The sequence below is a fragment of the Tursiops truncatus genome, chromosome 18 (genome assembly GCF_011762595.2).
Source record: "Tursiops truncatus isolate mTurTru1 chromosome 18, mTurTru1.mat.Y, whole genome shotgun sequence".
NCBI classification, from domain to species: Eukaryota; Metazoa; Chordata; class Mammalia; order Artiodactyla; family Delphinidae; genus Tursiops; species Tursiops truncatus.
This window is the reverse complement of record NC_047051.1, coordinates 24,771,843-24,792,803: the sequence shown is the minus strand read 5'-3', so window position 1 is coordinate 24,792,803 and position 20,961 is coordinate 24,771,843. Positions and strand designations below refer to the sequence as shown.

Below are 20,961 nucleotides of genomic sequence, written 5' to 3'. Positions count from 1 at the left end.
TTCAGGGAATTCCCTGGTGGTCCAGTGGTTGGGACTCAGAGCTTTCACTCGCATGGGCCTGGGTTCAATCCCTGGTCGGGGAACTAAGATCCCACAAGCCGTGTGGCACGGCCAAAAAAAATAAATTAAAAAATTTATTCAAAGCCTGAGCCTGGTAAGATGATTGATTTCCATTTCTAAACATTTGAAACATGCCCGAGACATCGGGGAAAGGTGAATTACAGATGCTGAACTCCATTTTCGATAGAAGGAATTTTTCCCAGCGGTGCTAGTTTGTGAGTCACATCTTTCCACATCTTTCCGACCAAGATATCTTTGAGAAAAGTATGTCTAGTATACCTCTTTTGGAGGATGGAGTGCTAAGGGGAGGAGAAGACAGAATACTTTATGTAAATGGTCTGTTTACTCCTAAATTACAGCTTTGTAAATATACTGATTGGGCAGAAATAAGATGGCTGCAAGAACAAGGGATAAAACGTGAACAAAGGGAAGGCCCTGAAGTGGGAGATGTCTGACATCCTGGCTGTTTACAGTTTAGCTGTGTGACCTTGGGATCTGCATCTTGATTTCCTCATCTTAAAACAAACAGGTTGGTGAAAATAATTTCCAAGATCATTTCTGCTCCCCAGGCTCTATGAAAATTCAACAGGCACATCCAAGAAATGGAACGAAAAAGTCTGCTTCACTTAATTGTAGGAACACCTGTGCCTTGTTCTCTTCTGTCAAGGGAGTGAATCATTCAAATCTAAGTGAGGATTGATGAAGGCTTTTCCAAAAAGAAAGCCCCCAGAGTCTGTAAGAAATAACAATCCAGTATTGGTCCTAGAATAGCAAATTTCTAACTCTGAAAATTTTTTAAGCAGTGGAACTCTTTCTCCAAATGAAATATTGCACAAAAGTGCAGATTGTGAAATGTCATGCAATATCAATATAAGTGGAATTATTTTGGTTGAATTGGGGATGGAGGGGGAAGGGGTAAAAAGTGCTGCCCACACACCTCTGCCCTCCAACATCCTTCAAGGGATCCTTTTACTCTGTTAGGGGGAATGCCCTGGTGGTCCAGTGGTTAGGATTCGGCGCGTTCACTGCCGAGGGCCAGGGTTCAATCCCTGGTAGGGGAACTAAGATCCCGCAAGCCACACAGCCGAAAAAAAAGAAAAAAAAAAAAAATTCTGTTAGGAAACCATGACCTTAGAAGTGGTTTATATGTTTCCAGAGAAACAATACATTTGAAGTTGTTTTTCAAAGTCCAACTTCTCAATAACTCAATAAATTTTCCAGTGTCACTATTTGAGTGCTCAGTGAAGAAACACCTAAGTCTTGGTGTTCAAAGTTATTAAATACTTTGAAGAAAAAATAAATAAGGAATTAAGAGCTTTTGCAAAGGAGGTCTACTTTAAGGTTACAGTGAAAACATTTCCAAGGGCTTGGAGACATCAAGAGGAACAAACTGGAATGAAGGTAAGGAACAAAATGCTTCCTGACTTAAATGACATGGTTCCCGTAACCGTTACCATTCCACTTTTCATACCAGCGTTTAAGTGCTATGTGACCATCAAAAATTCTGCAGATCATAAGATTAGAGGACTTTATGCTGATTATTAGCAAATAATGTTGCTCCTGTCTTAAGCCTACTGTAAATGCTGTTCTTGAGAATAATTGAATTCAGTGGGTAGAACAATTATGAAAAACTTAAAAAACTCCAGATGCCTTTGAAATGTGTCCTGCCATTGAATTACCTTTTCCTTCTCAGTCATTCTCGCTCAAGGCTCCTTTCCTTCTCAGTCATTCTCGCTCAAGGCTCCTTTCCTTCTCAGTCATTCTCGCTCAAGGCTCCTTTCTTTCTCAGTCATTCTCGCTCAAGGCTCCTTTCCTTCTCAGTCATTCTTGCTCATGGGTCATGCTAAGGTGGAATAAAAGTGGAGGCTGACTCCAAATGAGCCTCCTGGACTTGGACTCTAATGACCCAGAGCCCAGGAGCTGAGCCCAAGCCAAAGAGAATGCGAAGCAGATGCCAAGAGAGAGGCTGTGGGGGAAGAGTCCAGATCTGCAGGCCAGGCCACTGGCTTCTGAATGCTTCAAAGCAAATACAGACTAGACAGCTTTACAATGGAGGGATAACTACAGGAAGACCACATGAAGAACTTCTGGAACTGGGGAGTGGGGAGTCTCAGCATACACTGCTGAATTCCTAACATGTGATGCCATCCTGGGCTATGGAATATACATTTTTCACTGGGAGCTCCTAAAATTGTCATTTGCTCATGCCTCATTTTATATTTGCTAAGTAAATGACGTGCTTTCATTAGTTATTTGTTGCCCTTATGCTTCCTTCAAAAATGAGAAAATTGGGCTTCCCTGGTGGCGCAGTGGTTGAGAGTCCGCCTGCTGATGCAGGGGATACGGGTTTGTGCCCCGGTCTGGGAAGATCCCACATGCCGCGGAGCGGCTGGGCCCGTGAGCCATGGCCGCTGAGCCTGCGCGTCCGGAGCCTGTGCTCCGCAACGGGAGAGGCCACAACAGTGAGAGGCCCGCGTACCGCAAAAAAAAAAAAAAAAGAGAAAATTGAAGTACAGAGAGATTAAACGAATTGGATAAGATCATATAGTGTAAAGACACAGAACAGAGTGAACGGTACTCTGTCACTTGATAAATGTGCATCAAATGTCTCTGAGAAGACACCAAGAAAGTATCAACAGTGGTCACCAGCAGGGAGGGTAACTGGGAACTGAGAGAGGGAAGCAGAGGCTGACTCTTCACTCTGACTCCTTTTGTGCCTTTTACACTTTGTACTATGTGTACCCATTACTTATACCTCAAAATACTTCATTATAACAGGCAAAGTTCTCACAGAATGCAAGTAGGTTCCATCCCACCACCTGCTCACCCCATACAAAGGAGGTCTGGCGAGCCCCAGCAGAGCCTGGATAGCCTGTGGCCACTCAAAATCTTAGTTATGTTGGCAGGGATGGTGGGAAGATTTTACAAAGTCTCCAGGGTAGCTGCTGTGAGAGAAAGCCTGTTAGGAGTTCTGGAAATATAGAGACAAGGTAAATGGTACCATGAGAAAACAGCTAGATAAATCCAGGATGAGGGATATTCTTCTACAAGACAAATGATCTACACCCTCAAGAGAGTGACCATCATGAAAAGCAGAATGGTAGTGGTAGGAAAGGCAGCTGCTACAGGTTAAAAGAGGCTAACAAGGGCTTCCCTGGTGGCGCAGTGGTTGAGAGTCCGCCTGCCGATGCAGGGGACACGGGTTCGTGCCTCGGTCCGGGAAGATCCCACGTGCCACGGAGCGGCTGGGCCCGTGAGCCATGGCCGCTGAGCCTGCGCGTCCGGAGCCTGTGCTCCGCAGCGGGAGAGGCCACAACAGTGAGAGGCCCGTGTACCGCAAAAAAAAAAAAAAAAAAAAAAAGAGGCTAACAAGACATTATAATCAAAAATGAGGTGAGGACTTTGACTCGATCCCAGATTGTAGGGGGAAAAATAATTAGACACTATTGGGATGGTTTATATTCTATAGCTCAGGATGGCAACCATTGGAATAGTCGGGAAAAGTGAACATGGATTCGATTTTATAAGATATTATAAAATTATTGATGATTTTCTTAGACGTGATAATGGTATTGAGATCATTTAGGGAATGTCCTTACTCTTGGCAGAAGCATAATGAAATATTTAGAGGTTAAGTATTATGATAGTTATAACTTACTTTCAAATGGATCAGAGAGAAGAAAAAGACTGTGTATTTAGAGAGAAACATAAAGCAAACGAGGGGAGAAAATGATCACTTGGTGAATCTAAGTAAAGGCATATGGGTGTTCATTTTACAGTTTTTTCAACATTTTTGTAGATTAAAATTTTTTCAAATTAAAAAAAATAGAAATAAAGGAGAATGTTTAAAAACAAAACAAAAAAGGGAAAACAAGGAGAAGAGACCTGGGCTCTATCCTATTCTGTCTCCAACTAGCCTTCTGACTTTGGGCAAAGCCCTTGATGTTTCTGGGTCTCAGTTTCCTGTCTGAGGAATGAGGAAACTGGAGGGAATGACCTGAGAGGTGACCTCAGCTCTAAGTGCCATGGTCATAATGAGGAATTTGCAGGCACAGGACTTGCAGTCCTCTCTCGTCCTGTCTTCCCATTCTGATCCCTCCAGATACCCATCTAAGTACCACTTTTCCTCAAAGAGCCTGTTTTGTGAAATCTTCAGAGTTTTCTCCTTTTGTTGGAAAGATTTTAATGCTCTAGTTTCATCAGACTTTCTATGCTCTTAAAAAACGTTCTGAAGGGACTTATGTAGTAAATGTGAGGGGTTATGTTTATAAGTATACGAAAATGCACAAAACCAAAACCGTTAAAGTACTTCCTGTTAAAAATCAAATAGCAGGAAACATGATGAAGCTTCTTCAAGCCTTGAAAAAAGTTCATTTTATCGTGGTGTCTTACTAGAATTTCCCCTGGATTTGTCAGTAAATCAACTATACTTCAATAGATTTTTTTAAAAAAAGTCATATATTAGTATGGTATCTTCTCAATATTTCTGTGGTTTTACAGATGAAAACCGAGGAAATTCTTTACAGTGTTGTGGCAATGGAAGAGACTGTCAGCAAAATACTGCTTCGAGGATGGTGCCCCGAAGGGGAGTGTCTAGAGAGGCATGCTTTTCTGTGCCTTTTGTACTCAGTGCCTCTCATTGAATGTCCTATCAGAATTCCTTTTTTTTTTTTTTTTAAGCCTTTACTGAATTTGTTACAACATTGTTTCTGTTTTGGTTTTTTTGGCAGCGAGGCACGTGGGATCTTAGCTCGCCAACCAGGGACCGAACCGCACCCCCTGCATTGGAAGGCGAAGTCTTAACCACTGGACCACCAGGAAAGTCTCCAGAATTAGTTTTTATAGGTCTCCCTCACAAGGCTACAAGCTCAGGGATGGCAGGGAACTCTGTACCTAGCAGAGTACTCTGCTCTTAGCAAGTGCTCTATGTTTGTAATTTTGTTGAATTTAGTTGAAATTCGGTAGGTCATATGGCAACAGTTTTGTTTCTAATTGTCAAAACAATACAAAATAACAATTTGTGAAATGCTATTTCCTTGACATTATTTCTTTTTTTGCAACATGTCCAGTTTTACTAATCATTCTTCCAGATTACAGACTTTTTTTTTTTTTTTTTTGCAGTACGCGGGCCTCTCACTGTTGTGGCCTCTCCCGTTGCAGAGCACAGGCTCCGGACGCGCACGCTCAGCGGCCATGGCTCACAGGCTCAGCTGCTCCGCGGCATGTGGGATCCTCCCAGACCTGGGCACGAACCCGTGTCCCCCACATCGGCAGGTGGACTCTCAACCACTGCGCCACCAGGGAAGCCCCGATTACAGACTTTTAATGGTGAGAATTAGACAAATATGAATCTCTCCATACACCCCGAGTGTGAGATGCAGTGGAACATGCCACACACTCCCTGTTAGCTTTGCCACTTCTGGCCTTCTGTCATCCTTGACCCAGTCCTGGGGAGCTCTGTCAATCAATGTCTTGGTGAACTTCTACTGAACCTTTCTAAAAACCTGGAAGAAGTAGCTTCACATAACGGAGCAATTCTGCTTTCAGAGATATAGAAATCCTTTCTAACTGTAAATTTTTTTTCTAGATAACTATGAATATGCCAGTTTTAATAGTGGTATGTTTGCTGTGGTCTATAAGGGGTTAAACTCTTCATGTAACTCAAAGAGAGGTGAGGTACTCTGGCCTTCAGGATCCACAAGAGAGGCGAATGGGCTGATCCAACTATTGGCAGAACCCAAGGTTTTAAAACACAGGTGGGATTTATGCTGATGCAATGGATGTCTAACCATTCACTGGTGATCAATGGTCCAAGTGATTTAAGAATTATACTCCACCTTATACTAGAAAGGACGTAAAACATTAAAAAATATTAAGCCCATAAAAAATAAAAAGTACATATACGATGGAATATTACTCAGTTATAAAAAGAATGAATTAATGCCATTTGCAGCAACATGGATGGACTAGAGATTATCATACTAAGTGAAGTAAGTCAGACAGAGAAAGACAAATATTATATGATATCACTTATATGTGGAATCTAAAAAAAAAAACCAAAAAAACAAATGAACTTATTTCCAAAACAGAAAGAGACTTACACACATAGAAAACAAACTTATGGTTACCAAAGGGGAAAGTGGGGGGGGGGGGGGAGGGAAGAATTAGAAGGATGCGTAACATATACATACTACTATATATAAAATAGATAACCAACAAGGACCTACTGTGTAGCACAGGGAACTATACTCTATATCATTTAATAACCTAGAATGGAAAAGAATATGAAAAAGAATATATATACGTGTGTATATATATATATATGTATATATATATATATATACATATATACACACACACACACAACTGAATCACTTTGCTGTATACCTGAAACTAACATGATATTGTAAATCAACTATACTTCAATAAAAAATTAAAAAAAAAAATCAAGAAAAACTTATCTGAAGGCCGGGAGGGTCAAGGGAAGGAAAATGCTGAACACTAACTAGTCTGAGAGCCATAAGACATAACAAATTTGGCTTGGCCGGTCTTGGACTTTAGCTTGGAGCTTCCTGGCAGCTAAAACCAAGAGGGAGTCTGGAATAGCTCCATCGTTTTCACTGATCACAAGGGGAAGCACATTCCAGCTCTTCAGGGAAACAGAGCTGCTTCCCATCGTGAAAGTCCAGGTCCTACTTGTCTTTGTATCCTGTACTTAGGCAGAGCCTGGCAACCACAGCGCTCATTGACTCAAGCTGCCTTTTCCCTACCCCTTCACTCTAAAAGGAATCTCTCATGTAGAGCTTCACACAAGGGACTCTGGGAGCCTCGGAGCCAAAAAAGTGGGCCTGAAGTCAATGAAGGGATGGGTTTCAGTCTGTTTCTTTCTGTATCCATCACGGCACACGGACACGGCTCAGTACGGCAATCCCAAGGTGTGGGCAGGATGTCAAGCTAAATCATCATCTAAGATGGGCTATTTCTGAAGGACCTGTCTGATTCTTAACACAGTTGAGAATTATCTATGGATAGACTGAGCACCCGTTACCTATGTCTGCACATATACCGCTCCTCTCAACTGAATTTCTGATAATAATTACCCAGCACAGTGTTCAGGTTATTTGTTCTGAACAAAGCCAGGAGTGCGGGTGCCCCTGTGGCTGATTAAGAGCTGACTGATGGGCTCGTCTCGGGCAGTAACATGGCGGCAGGAGATCCCTCTTCAATGCTCAGGTCTCCGAAGGAGGAGGTATATGACTCCTTTGCTTGACTCCAGAGCAAACTTGGCGATAACAAAATGGAAACTGTTTAAATGAGAAGCTGCATTTCTCCCAGGGGTAAGAACCTTCATTGTCACCTGGGGGCACGACTGTTACTGTGTAGCGCTCGCTCATGCGCGAACACTGAGAACCTTGAGAGGATACCTGGCTGGCGATGGAGAAAGAATGGGTGGGTGGGTGGAGGGGTACTGGGATGGGGATGGTGGCCTTGAGAAATCTGGGGAGAGACTTGTGGTGCTTCTATCTGTCTGTTTCCGCTCCCCCCCTCGCCCTGCCCTCATGGATAATATCACACAACTTGTAAAGTGCAGTGCTTTCTTCTGTAGCAACTGGTCTTTAAATTATGGTCTTATCATTCTTTGATTATTAGAGCAGATGAAACAAAAGGTTCACTTTCTCTACACCGACAGATGAGTTGACGAGAAGATGCAGATTCTTGTCCACTCTGGGTGCACATCCCCTAGCCAGCCTCACGCCCTGACTCGGGGCTTACTCCTGAGCAGAGACGGGGGAGGGTCTGGGGATGCCTCTTTTCCTCCTCAGTTCACGCCATTACCTTGAACTTCTCCTCATAGCTCTCAAAGGCCTCCATGACCATACACACGGCTTCCATCGAGCGCTCAAGCCGGCCATCCACCCCATTAAAGCGGTACATGCTGCCGGACACGTCCACCACCAGACGCAGGCGCTTGGGTTTCTGTTGGGGGCTGCCCAGCTGAGGGAGAGACAACAGAAAAGCCTTGTGAACCAGAAAACTGTCACTGGCTGCTGTTCTGGGGCCCTCATGCATGTCCCAGACGCCAGGCAGGCAGATCAGCTGTAGGCTAGGCCCAGCACAAGGCTGTCCTGGCGGGTGGGGAGGCACCTATGGATTACATTTCAGTAAATGGAGCTTCTGACTTGTGCTGGTAGTTGGGGCCACGTGGGAAAGATTTTCCTTTGGAATATGGTCCTTTCAAGGACAAACCTAGTCTAGTAAGACTCCCTTAGTGAGGCTGATGTCATCTTAAAAACAATTATCTGGAAGAATATAAACCCCAGCATTTCATTTTCACATCAGTTTCTCTAGCAAGATAGAGCTCCTTTGGAAGCCCACAGCAATTTTACCAGTACCTGTTGTGTAGTGAGCTAAAAATCACTTCCACACAGCCTGCAAGAAATGTCAGATTCCTAAAACCAGGTGATGTGAGGGGCAGGGGGTTCCAGCAAAGAAGTAAAGGAAAATATCTCTTCCGTGTCTTTTGTCTTTAGGAAGCTTTCAGTTTTCTCCTCCTTCCAGTTCCTGAATTACTACTACTCTTTACTTTTCCTGGCAGTTAACGGCACGAAAGCGGCATGGAACCGCAGTTTAGCAACAACTGTCAATTAAAATGTGAAACTCTTATGAGTTTCAGTTTGATTTTGAACCCGGGCCTGCCAATTTGCAGAACGAAAAACAGAAGTATGCTTGTCAGTTTTTACTTACAGGAAAAAAGAAGAAAAATTCCAGATGATTCTGTTACTATACACTCGCTGACATGTATGCAAACTAATGAGCAGAGGTAGTCATTTCAAGAAAATACTGTGGGTATTGGAGTGTAATGGTTGGAGACAAATTCAATATATGTCTTGAAAGATTGTTGAGTCTGCCAGAATTAAAAACAGCGCCCCATCCACTTCCACGGCGACTCACAATTTCAGATGAATCTAAACACATTTGTGGACCACAGTGAGTCAGTGAAGAAAGCAGTTGTTGACGCATACCAAGGACACAGAGGCAAGAACTCTCCCAGTGACTCCAGGAACCTCTCTGAATCAACATTTAGATGGAGTAAGTGGCTCCCTTCCCCCCACCTGTCACCGCACCCCCAGCTCTCAGTGGCTACTCAGCAATTCTGGTTACTTGGAGATACTGGAAGTCACAGAACCCTCTAAGAGACTCACCTCATTGCTATTTTTTGGCCATTGTATTATTGCAAATATTTTAATATTATGGCTGTCGAAAACTTTACACACTATCATTAGAGTTATTTAAGGGAGAATTCCTTATTTTCTGGAAATTTCTTCCATTATAAGATACACACAGATCTTTAAAGGAACAGAACAGTGGAAAACCACCAAGATTGCTCTCGTGCTTTCATTTGCATCACCCTCTGGGATTCATTTGCACCAAGTGTCTTCAGTTCCCCCTCCAGGGCACCCTGCCCTGTGTCCTGGGAGCTGATCTGTTTTCCAAATGGCACTGGCCTCTCTCCTGGCTGCTGGCTTCCGGTGGGTTCTGCTGATGGAAGGTGCTGGCAGGAGATCAGAGGGTGAGGGTGAAATATTTACTCCCTCAGCCCCTTCTCTGCTGTGGCCCGTGGGTGGGTTCTCCTTCTGCTGAAGGCCACAGCCCCTGGTGGGCAGCTCTCTCCATAAATCACCTTTTCTAAGCTCCAGTAAGTGCTCTCTCCTCTGTCCTTTTAGACTGAGGGATGGGTCAGATCCTTGCTGTTGGGAGACCACACCATCTCTTTTTGGATTTCGTAAACGCCACCCTTACTTTTGTAAACATTAACTGTTCCTTAAATTGCTCAGTTTGAGTGTGCCTGGTGTTTCTTGACTCAGGCTGGGATCTTGACTCATATAATAAACAGTAAAATATTTCTGTTTTTTTCTAATTTTAAAAAGTGTAATGCTTTCCTTGATTGCCATATTCAGGGTTTATGGTGTTTTGACAAAGACAGCAACTCAAGGAAGCACCTGCCTGTAAAGAAGACCAAACTGCAGATCTGAGGTGCCTAGCGCACCAGTACTCACTTGTGGCTCCAGCTCACCCCGGCGTTTGTAGATGGCTTTTTCTCCAGTCAGCCCATCAATGATCTTGGCATCATCTAGTTCCCCAGTAGCTTGGTGTCTTAGCCACTGTCTTTCTTTACCTTTAGCCTACAATGACATACACACAAATCCTTACTTTAATTAGTTCTGCAGGGTCCCTGACACATTTTATGCAAGAGTAACAGGAAACACACCAGGGATCTTTTCAATATGTGATGGTTCTGCATGGACACAGTTTCATAAACGGACCGGTTTCTGCTCTGCTGACAAAGAAATGCCCTTTGTGTAGATTTTGTTCATTATAAGTGTTTTAACATATGGAATGACAAAATGAACTCACAACACACATGAACAGGAAAACGGTACGAAGATGAACCTCTGGAGAAACATGCAATATCTGGAAATGTAATGGTGATGCATTTCTTATGGATTTTCTGTCACGGTACTCTTAGAGAATTTATTAGGTAACACAATAATCAGCTTGAACTTGTTAACACTGTCTGCAAGCACAGAGAAAACGTGATCCTCAGACTCTTCCTTTTGGAGAAGTTGTTATGCCAGTTCTCTGTGACTTACAGTGCAAACGGGAACAGCTGAGAACAATAGTACGTGAACACCTTCGCTCTGATCATCTCTATTCAGAAAGCTCCTGAATTACTTTTCTAAAGATATTCGCACATAATGCTTAAAACTATGCCATACATGATAAAGAGTTACAATATCCCAATCCAGGTACAGGTTTATCACAGCTGATATTTACAGTAAGAAGTGGGAAGAAAAGCTAAAATACTTTTATGTGTACAAACTAGAGCTGTAGTTAAGATCATGTACTCTGGAGTCAGACAGCCTGACTCCAGTCCTTCCTTCACCATGATCAGGTTATCTGACCTCAAGCAAGTTATTGAACCTGTCTGCATTGCAGCATCCTCATCTTAAAAGTGAAGACAACACTAGTTTCTACTTAATGAGTTATTGTAAAGATTAAATGAGATACTACATGGAATTAGCTGAGAAAGAGCCTGGGCAATCTGTGTTAGCTTGTATGGTGATGATGATGTTGATGATGATGATGATGATGATGATGATGAGAGACATTATGGACAATTAAGTCCACATTACTTTAAGCACACTTTCATCATGGTTTCATTGGAGGTGGCTGTATGACAGCACTGTCATTGAAAAAGTCAAGCTTTAGGCAGCCAGTCCCTATTTTAGGGGCAGATCAACCACTACACAAAGAAGCTCCACACGGTATAACTCTGGGTAGTACTCTATGTATTGTTTTCCTGTTCCTGATACCCTTGCTGCAACCAGGCGCAAAACACCACATTTGAATACAGATATATATTCACGTGTACATGAAATAAACAGAGAGAAACTCCTAAGGTATCGGCATAAAGATATTAAATTCGGTGAGTAGTTAATTTCAGGAACTACCAGCTATGTGCCCCTTGGAAATATGTTCTTTCCTGATGTGTAATCTTGGTAAGAGCCCCATGATCTTATAGGACAATGGGACTCACTGGAGCATAGCTCAATGAATTCTAACTAATAAGTCTACTCCCCTCCCCAGATTTTGGTGTGTCTGAAAACAGAATATATCTTATAGTTGATGGCAAAAGAAACTTGCCAAGGTAAAAGGCAGAGGGGTTAATTGTGACCTGGTTGTCATATCTGGAGGACAAACATATGATCTTGGCTGGGCATAGCAGGTTTCTACTGAATTATTTCCATTGGCAGCATAGGCAATTGACTTTTAATTTGAACTAAAATTCCCAATTATTATTTAAATGGATTAAAAAAACATTACACTACAGTAGAGCACAAGAATAATGAGCAAATAGATAAAGTCGTGGGATGCAAATATACTATAAGTGAAGCAAGATTCTTTGCTGCAGAAATGACAACACTTACAACAAGACCTATGAAGGTTAGACTCCCTGAGAGGAGGAATCTGGGTTTAAATTTGTTAGGAGAACATATGCACAGAGGGCTACATCTCACAGGACAGATCTTGCAGTTAAAGAGAGGAGAAACCCCTAGGCTTTGTAAAACAGATCACAGCATGCTTAGAGCTAGCAGAAGTTGGAGTGACTGATTCACGGACCAAGAAGAACTATCTCTCACACACTGCACACCCGTCTAAAAGTTCAAGGGAGGGGCTTCCTTGGTGGCACAGTGGTTAAGAATCCACCTGCCAATGCAGGGGACACAGATTCGAGCCCTGGTCCAGGAAGATCCCACATGCCGTGGAGCAGCTAAGCCCGTGCGCCACAACTACTGAGCCTGCGTTCTAGAGCCCGCGAGTCACAACTACTGAGCCTACGTGCCACAACTACTGATGCCCACGTGCCTAGAGCCTGTGCCCAGCAACAAGAGAAGCCACTGCAGTGAGAAGGCCGTGCATCACAATGAAGAGCAGCCCCCGCTCGCCACAACTAGAGAAAGCCCGCGCGCAGCAAAGAAGACCCAACACAGCCATAAATAAATAAATAAATAAATAAATAAATAAATAAATAAATAAAAGTTCAAGGGAAGCTGTTAAATTTCCAGTGTTATGTAATTCAATTAAGTAAAACATGTAACTCTCAGTTTATCCAAATAGTAAGTGTAGAGAATATCACAGTTTTTTGTAAGACTAGAAATTATACTGTCAATCTTAAAGGAACTGAAGAGGGCCAGATCATGAGCATGGGTTATTAGAAAAGAAAAAAAGCACTGTGTCTCTGTGTAGCTTATTACTCTGTTTTACTTCCTTCGTACTTATCACTATTTACAAATGTATTGTTTATCTCTTTGTCTTATCTGCTTGCTCTGCTAGAAAGTAAGGTTGATGGGGATAAGAGCCCTTATATAACTTCAGCTTCTAGAACAGTGCCTGATACCTAGCTGGTGTTCAATAAAAATTATTGAACAAAAGTTGATTGCTTACTATAAAATGTTAAGTGATAGGGCTTCCCTGGTGGCGCAGTGGTTGAGAGTCCGCCTCCCGATGCAGGGGACACGGGTTCGTGCCCCGGTCCGGGAAGATCCCACATGCCGCAGAGTGGCTGGGCCCCTGAGCCATGGCCACTGGGCCTGCATGTCTGGAGCCTGCGTGCTGCAATGGGAGAGGCCACAACAGTGAGAGGCCACAACAGTGAGAGGCCTGCGTACCGCAAAAAAAAAAAAAAAATGTTAAGTGATAAAAGTATGATGTAAAAGCATGCATATATAGTATTCTCTCAATGTATATGCATGTATATTTTATATATATATATGCAAAGAAAGTATACAGGAAAAAACAAAAATATTAATAGTCATGGTTATTTTTGTGTTGTGGAATTACGGGTGATATTATTTTCTTTAAATTCCTGTATTTTCCAGTCTTCATATAATGAGTTTGTGACTTTTATAATTAAAAAAATAAATGCTCCTTTTTTTTTCCTCAAAAGGATTTAAAAATATCCTTTTATAATTTTATGAGATATACTTTTGGGACCAGCTTGCAGGTTACGGAGAACAGGGCTTCTCCAACATTAATGGGCATATAAATAACTTACGGATCTTGTTAAAAAGCAATTTCTGATTCAGTAGGTCCAGGCTGGGGCCTGATACTCTGTATTTCTTTTTTCTTTTTTATAAATTTATTTTATTTATTTTATTTTTGGCTGTGTCGGGTCTTCATTGCTGTGCGAGGGCTTTCTCTAGTTGTGGCGAGCAGGGACTACTCTTCATTGTGGTGTGCGTGCTTCTCATTGCGGTGGCTTCTCTTGCTGTGAAGCACAGGCTCTAGGTGCGCAGCCTTCAGTAGTTGTGGCACGCGGGCTCAGTAGTTGTAACTTGCGGGCTCTAGAGCGCAGGCTCAGTAGTTGTGGTGCACGGGCTTAGTTGATCAGGGCGGCATGTGGGATCTTCCAGGACCAGGGCTCAAACCCGTGTCCCCTGCACTGGCAGGCGGATTCTTAACCACTGCGCCACCAGGGAAGTCAGACAATAATATTTTCTCAAATAACTGGGAATTGTCCCTAATTTGTAAGCTTCTAAGTGTTAATCAAAGTCTAAAAAGTGACTTTGAAGGAATGTGTTTTTTTCACTAGTAAATCTATTCTTCAATAATAGAAATAGCTGAATTGCCTGCTAAGTGCAACGAATTATAGAGAAAATAGCTGCTTAGGAAATTAGTTCATTCCATGTCTATTTTGACATTAGCTTCGATGTAGTTTATTTTAAGCTAGTTTGCTATTGATAATAAAGCATTTTGTGACTTGGGTGGATAATTAATTATAGGAAACATACTTTGTTTTCCAAACTTCATCTTTCTGCCCCAACATCAGCACTCAAAAGAAAGCACAAAACGGCTAAAACCTAGCAGATTTACAACTTGATGAAAATCTTTCATTTCATTATCTGGAGTTCTAGGGATACTAAAACTCTCCTAAATAACTGTCTAAGCCTCTCAGCAATTGCTTGTTCTCTAAGTTGGGATAGAGTCAGATCTAAGAAATATTAAGAACAATTATACTAGAAACAGGACATCAGAACTGTTAATAAGGTTCATTATTTATATCAACACATGAATGCCTATGCTATGGCATATATATATATTTTAATAAATTTTTGTTTTTATTTTATTTATTTTTGGCTGCGTTGGGTCTTTGTTGCTGCATGCGGGCTTTCTCTAGTTGCGGCGAGCAGGGGCTACTCTTTGTTGCGGTGCGCGGGCTTCTCATTGCGGTGGCTTCTCTTGTTACGGAGCACAGGCTCTAGGTGCAAGGGCTTCAGTAGTTGTGGCATGCGGCCTCAGTAGTTGTAGCTCGCGGGTTCTAGAGCGCAGGGTCCGTAGTTGTGGCGCATGGGCTTAGCTGCTCTACGGCATGTGGGATCTTCCCGGACCAGGGCTCGAACCCATGTCCCCTGCGTTGGCAGGTGGATTCTTAACCACTGCACTACCAGGGAAGTCCCTGGATATATATTTTTGAATAATATCTAAAAACTATACTAATAAGCATACAGACATAATTAAGTAAAACCACATAAACAAACAAATGACCTTATCACCACAACAAAAGTGATGAGATTTACTGAATGTCACACCCAGGAAAGCATTCCATTATGCTAGTTTATACTCCTGAGATTTAAATTTAAGATTGCCAAAGAATACCACAGACAACTGCATGCTTTATGACAATCAGATAGGAGTATTATTATCTAAATATAATTATTTAGTGGGTGATCTTCTAAATATATTTATAAAGATCTCACTGTAATGAAGCTACGTGGAATAATAATGGTTTGCTATTTTAGATATTCCTATATTTGACTGAAGTATACTAGTACATTTATCATTTACCAGAAGAACTTTGTCTTCAATTTTCTTTAGCAGGCTTGTGAGGTAGAAATCTCACCAGCCAGCTAAGCTAACTACCAAAGCTAATTTATTATGAGTCAGCTCTTCAAGACTATAAGTGAACAAATGTTGACTCCTTATGAGAGGTTTGCAAAATCCTGCGTTACTGATGTCAATTCCAGATCAGAGTTAGAGCATAGAGGCTTCTGTCACAGACTAAAGGCACAAGAAGGGAATTACAGGTGGTGTGAATTTGGGGAAAAGGTCCAACTTAAGAGCAATAGGGCCACGGCCCAGGGAATGTATGTCAAACAACCAGTGCAACAGCACTGCAGAATTCTTCTTTTGGTGTACATGCTAATAATTAGTAAAAATGATAATAAAAGGGGGGTCCTTTCTAGGGGACCTATTATTGCTCTTGGTAAGGGGATTATCGAATTACGAAATACTTATTTTTCCCTTAGAATATTATGTTTGTCTGCTGTCTCTGGACTCACCATTATGTAAGAACCTAGGGACTTTAGGTCTTAATTTTCTTGTGCTGGTCTGCTTCTTTTCCTATACATGATTATCATCTTTTAAGGTCCTCTCTAGCTTGAAGACTTTGTTTCTGTTTTGTATACCAATAAAAGAAAAAGACTCAATAAAATTTGGGGTGAGAGTAAAGAAGGGATATGCTTTTTCCAATAAATCTGCTACCCCCTTTTTTGGGTCAGCTTTTAAAATTTAAGTGTAACCTACTTGTAATAAAGTGCATAAATCTTACGTGCAGAGTCAGTGTAACACCTGCACCTTCCCAGCCTCTCTGGGCCTCTTCTTCTGGACTTGACCTGGCCCCTGCCAAAGGAAACCCCCCACCTGACTTCTATCATCACAGATTAGGTTTGCCTGTTTTTGAACTTCATAAAGTGGAATCATACAGTATGTACTCTTCTGTGTCTGGCTACTTTGGTTCAACATCATTCCCAGGACAGGCACCGATGCTGTTGTGCTCAGCAGCACTTTATTCTCTGTCTCTGCTGTAACGATGTCCAATCATGTGATTTTGATCATGCATCACAATTTATTTCTCATCTACAACTGTGTTGTTTCCAGTTTGGGGGTATTACGAGTAATGCCGCCATGAGCATCCCTGAACATGTCTTTTGCAGCAGGTCCGTGTGTATTTCTGTTGGGTGGAAATCCTAGATATGCTCAGCTTTAGGAGATACTGTGAAACAGGTTTCCAAAGTAGTTTTTCCAATTTACGTTCCCAGGAACAGTGTATGAGGGTTCCCTTTGCTTGCATCCCCACCAACACTTGACATTGACAGCTTCTTTTTTTCTTTTAGTTTTAGCCATTCTGGTGGCTAAAATTCTTTAAAATTTTTATTTGTGGCTAAATGAATTACTTTTTTTTTTTTTTTTTTTTTTTAGGTCATGCCATGCAGCATGCAGGATCTTATTTCCCCAACCAGGGATTGAACCCAGGCCCCCTGCACCGGGAGCGTGGAGTCTTAACCACTGGACCACCAGGGAAGTCCTGAAATGAATTACTTTTGATTCTGCTTGTTATTGACATTTTTATCAATGAATCAGTAGTTTTTGTTTTTCAGAAGTGAAAGTATGTACCAGCCTTTTGATCCAGAACTATGGGCACAAAGACATTTTTATATAGTAGCACTATTCATTCATTTTCAAGTATATAACTTGCAGATAAATATGGACAGATAATTTATTATCTATCATCTAGCCAGCCCACCAATACTTGGAAACTCAAAACAGGAAGAGGCCCGTCAGGATGGGTGCTCTTAAAGGCCATGGGCTGGAAGGGGGGTTCTTTAAAAATTTACTGAGGGCTGGAATAGAAATATTGATTATTTTGGTCTGTGTATTTCATGGGACTCATTGAAATACTTCTTTAAATAGTAAGTTCCTACTGTATTTAAATAAATGCATTTATTTATAACAAAGGGCCAGACATGTTCTTTATTGTATATTCTTACTGCATGAAGAAAAGTATTCTTATAAATATGTCCATCTGTTTTGTATTATGTAACAAATTCATACTAATGAGAATTCATTATATATAAAGATAGGTTTCACTAGTAAAAAGTCTATGTTACAGACTTTCTTAAAAAAGAAATACAGTTTTATTACTTTCATGTAAAGAACACTTAGATTAAATGAAATGCTCAGAGGATAACATATTCTGGTTAATCCATTTTCTGAGAAATAATTTGGTTACCAGAAAGCATGAGCACACGTACACACACACACACACACACACACATCTATAGCAGTGAGGACATTTAGGAGGAATAAACTTGACAAAAACCAATTATCTTGCGGTTTGTGAACTTTGTCTTGTGATTTCAGCCCTGAAAATATTCTGACAAGTCTTAAGTCTTCACTTATTTGGGTTATGGTTAAGCAAGACTTCTTTTATCTATCAACTCTACAAGCAAGCCAATCTTCTATTATTCCTTTAGAATTATTTCATGAAAAGATTAGAAAGGTTTAAGTAGCAATTTTTGTAGAAATCACATCCATTCTACAGAGTAAAACATAGCGATGACCATCACTAAATACTTTTTGTGAACAAACACATGTAAACGGATATTGAGGATACCTGGGAGCAGTGATTCTTTCATTAAACAATAGCTCCCATTATTTTAACATTTCTCCGTGTTCAAACAACATAATACTTTTTGCTATTAATTTGCGCCATTCAAACGAAAAAGAATTAAGGTAAACTTTGTACAGTATTTGTAAAATCACAAATTATAAATCAGTGGAAACAATAAAAAATTTTTCTTTGTGATTCTCAATATATTTAAAAAATATCTGTTTATTTATTTGGCTGTGCCAGGTCTTAGTTGCGGCACGCAGGATCCTCATTGCCACATGCAAGATCTTCGATGCGGCGTGCAGGATCTTTTAGTTGCTGCATGCGGGCTCTTAGTTGTGGCATGTGGAATTCAGTTCCCTGACCAGGGATCGAACCCGGGCCCCCTGCATTGGGAGCGTGGAGTCTTAACCACTGGACCACCAGGGAAGTCCCTGATTCTTGATGTTTTGACATAGTAAAAAAATATTCTACTAAATACCTGTTAGGTTGCCGGCTACTCTAAACGGTGAAATGCCAAAAAAAAGAGAGCAGATACAGACCTTCCTATTTTAGGGAATTCTCTGTTTCTTGAAGTGACATCTCATTGCTAGAAAAAAAAAAAAGGTGATTCATGTACTTAGCAAAGACGATTCTTGTTAGAAGAGTTTGTACTCTTGGATGGTGATGTGAACTAAACTATTACTTTGGGTGACAACTTACTGTCATTTTACAAGGAGTTTTTGTGAGCAATTTCACATCTTTCCTTCAAGAATTAGATATTTTGTACTTCAAAGGAGCTGGGAACTACACATATCAGTGAGCATGTATAACAGGCATTTTAAACTTAACAGTTCAAAACTGAGCCTTAGAGCCCATCGCCCGCTCTCCCCAAGTTCTCTCAACGAAAGGCAACAGGGCAACCCCATTCTTTCAGCTGTTCAGGCCACATACCTGGGGATCATCTTTGACTGCTCTTTCCCTCACATCTCGCATCTGAACCACTGGCAAAGCCTCTCAACTTCCGGTGGTTTCCGACCATATGTTACTGTGTCCAAGTCATCCCTAGGTCAATTGTCATTTCCTCCCACCTGGACCACTGCAATGGTCCCCCTGCTTCTACTCTTGCCCCCTGCAGTCCCCTCTCCACAAAATAATCAGGAATATTTATAAAAACATGTCATAACTTGCAAGAAATACAATAAAAAAATATCAGCATAATTAAGTTTTTAAAAAGCCTGGCTTACGTGGAGCAACTAAGCCCGCGAGCCACAACTACTGAGCCTGCGATCTAGAGCCCGTGCTCCGCAACAAGAGAAGCCACCGCAATGAGAAGCCCGTGCACCAAAACGAAGAGTAGCCCCTGCTCGCCACAACTAGGCAAAGCCCGCGCACAGCAACGAAGACCCAACGCAGCCAAAAATAAAATAAAATAAATTTATTTAAAAAATGTCTTAATGTTGCTGGCATTACTTCAGTAATACATAGCATTCAGTAAAAAGCCTGGCTTAACTTCAATTTCTCTAATCATCTTCAGGACTGAAATAGTATTTGTCGCTCTCATATGTCGCTCTCATTATCCCACTTTTTGCTTCCTTCTGTTTCTTTTGTTTGTTTTTTTAATATTTATTTGTTATTATTTTTTAACATCTTTATTGGAGTATAATTGCTTTACAATGGTGTGTTAGTTTCTGCTTTATAACAAAGTGAATCAGTTATACATATACATATGTTCCCATATCTCTTCCCTCTTGCGTCTCCCTCCCTCCCACCCTCCCTAGCCCACCCCTCTAGGTGATCACAAAGCACCGAGCTGATCTCCCTGTGCTATGCGGCTGCTTCCCACTAGCTATCTCTTTTACGTTTGGTAGTGTATATATGCCCATGCCACTCTCTCTCTTTGTCACAGCTTACCCTTCCCCCTCCCCATATCCTCAAGTCCATTCTCTAGTAGGTCTGTGTCTTTATTCCCGTCTTGCCCCTAGGTTCTTCATGACCCTTTTTTTTTTTCTTAGATTCCATATATATGTGTTAGCATACGGTATTTGTTTTTCTCTTTCTGACTTACTTCACTCTGTAGGACAGACTCTAGGTCCATCCACCTCATTACAAACCTTCTGTTTCTTGATATCAACCTCTGATTTTTGTTTAATTTTTGAGACAATATGGGAATTTAGGCCCTGTTTATTATTTTTAAATGTACTATTTTTATATTGTGTATCTTTAAAAACATTATTCTTGATATTTGAGTTTTCTTTTAAACATATTTACCACAATTATTTAGATCTGATTCTGTGTTTAACTGCTTCCAATACTCATTGCTGGTCCTTTTATACCACAGGTTTCTCATTCTTAAGGAATTTGATTCCTCTCTTAACTGGCTGGAATATTTACACATATGTATGTATAGATGTGTGTGTACACATGTGTGTATACATATTTACTTCAAAATTATTTTCAAAAGGATACTTAAGTGACATATATTTTAAATCTCTGAATATCTGAAAATGTCTTTCTGTCACCTTTGTACTTCGGCTGAGTAGAGAATTCTTGGGTCACAACTTTTCTCCCCCCAGATCCTGCAGATGTTGTTTCACGATCTCTGGTGTTCAATGTTTCAGGGACAATTAATGTAAGATGAATTTTTCTTTCTTGGACAATAGATTAGCTGTTTTTTGTTTGTTTGTTTGTTTGTTTGTTTTTACGGTACGTGGGCCTCTCACTGCTGTGGCCTCTCCTGTTGCGGAGCACAGGCTCTGGACGTGCAGGCTTAGTGGCCATGGCTCACGGGCCCAGCCACTCTGCGGCATGTGGGATCTTCCTGGACCGGGGCATGAACCCATGTCCCCTGCATTGGCAGGCGGACTCTCAACCACTGCGCCACCACGGAAGCCCAATAGCTTAGTTTT

The 20,961-nt window shown here is 41.4% G+C and overlaps 1 protein-coding gene and 1 long non-coding RNA gene across 5 annotated transcripts in view; one reads left to right on the top strand and one right to left on the bottom strand.

Moving 5' to 3' along the window:
* VWA8 (von Willebrand factor A domain containing 8) overlaps window positions 1-20,961 on the bottom strand; it is a 364,937-nt gene that overhangs the window by 10,614 nt on the left and 333,362 nt on the right. For 2 of the 4 annotated variants that reach the window (XR_012327693.1, XM_019936488.3), the window contains one exon: window positions 10,119-10,244. Coding sequence is in view for 2 of the 4 variants with exons in the window: in XM_019936488.3 (XP_019792047.2) it covers window positions 10,119-10,244 (126 nt within the window). In the remaining 2 variants the exon portion in view is untranslated. Of the gene's footprint in view, window positions 1-7,896; window positions 8,056-10,118; window positions 10,245-20,961 lie in introns of those variants that run through there. The other 2 variants (XM_019936487.3, XR_012327692.1) reach the window with 2 other exon arrangements.
* Window positions 220-17,430, top strand: LOC141277046 (uncharacterized). The gene is made up of 3 exons (XR_012327694.1): window positions 220-589; window positions 5,182-5,388; window positions 16,882-17,430. It is a non-coding gene; the product is annotated as an uncharacterized lncRNA (long non-coding RNA).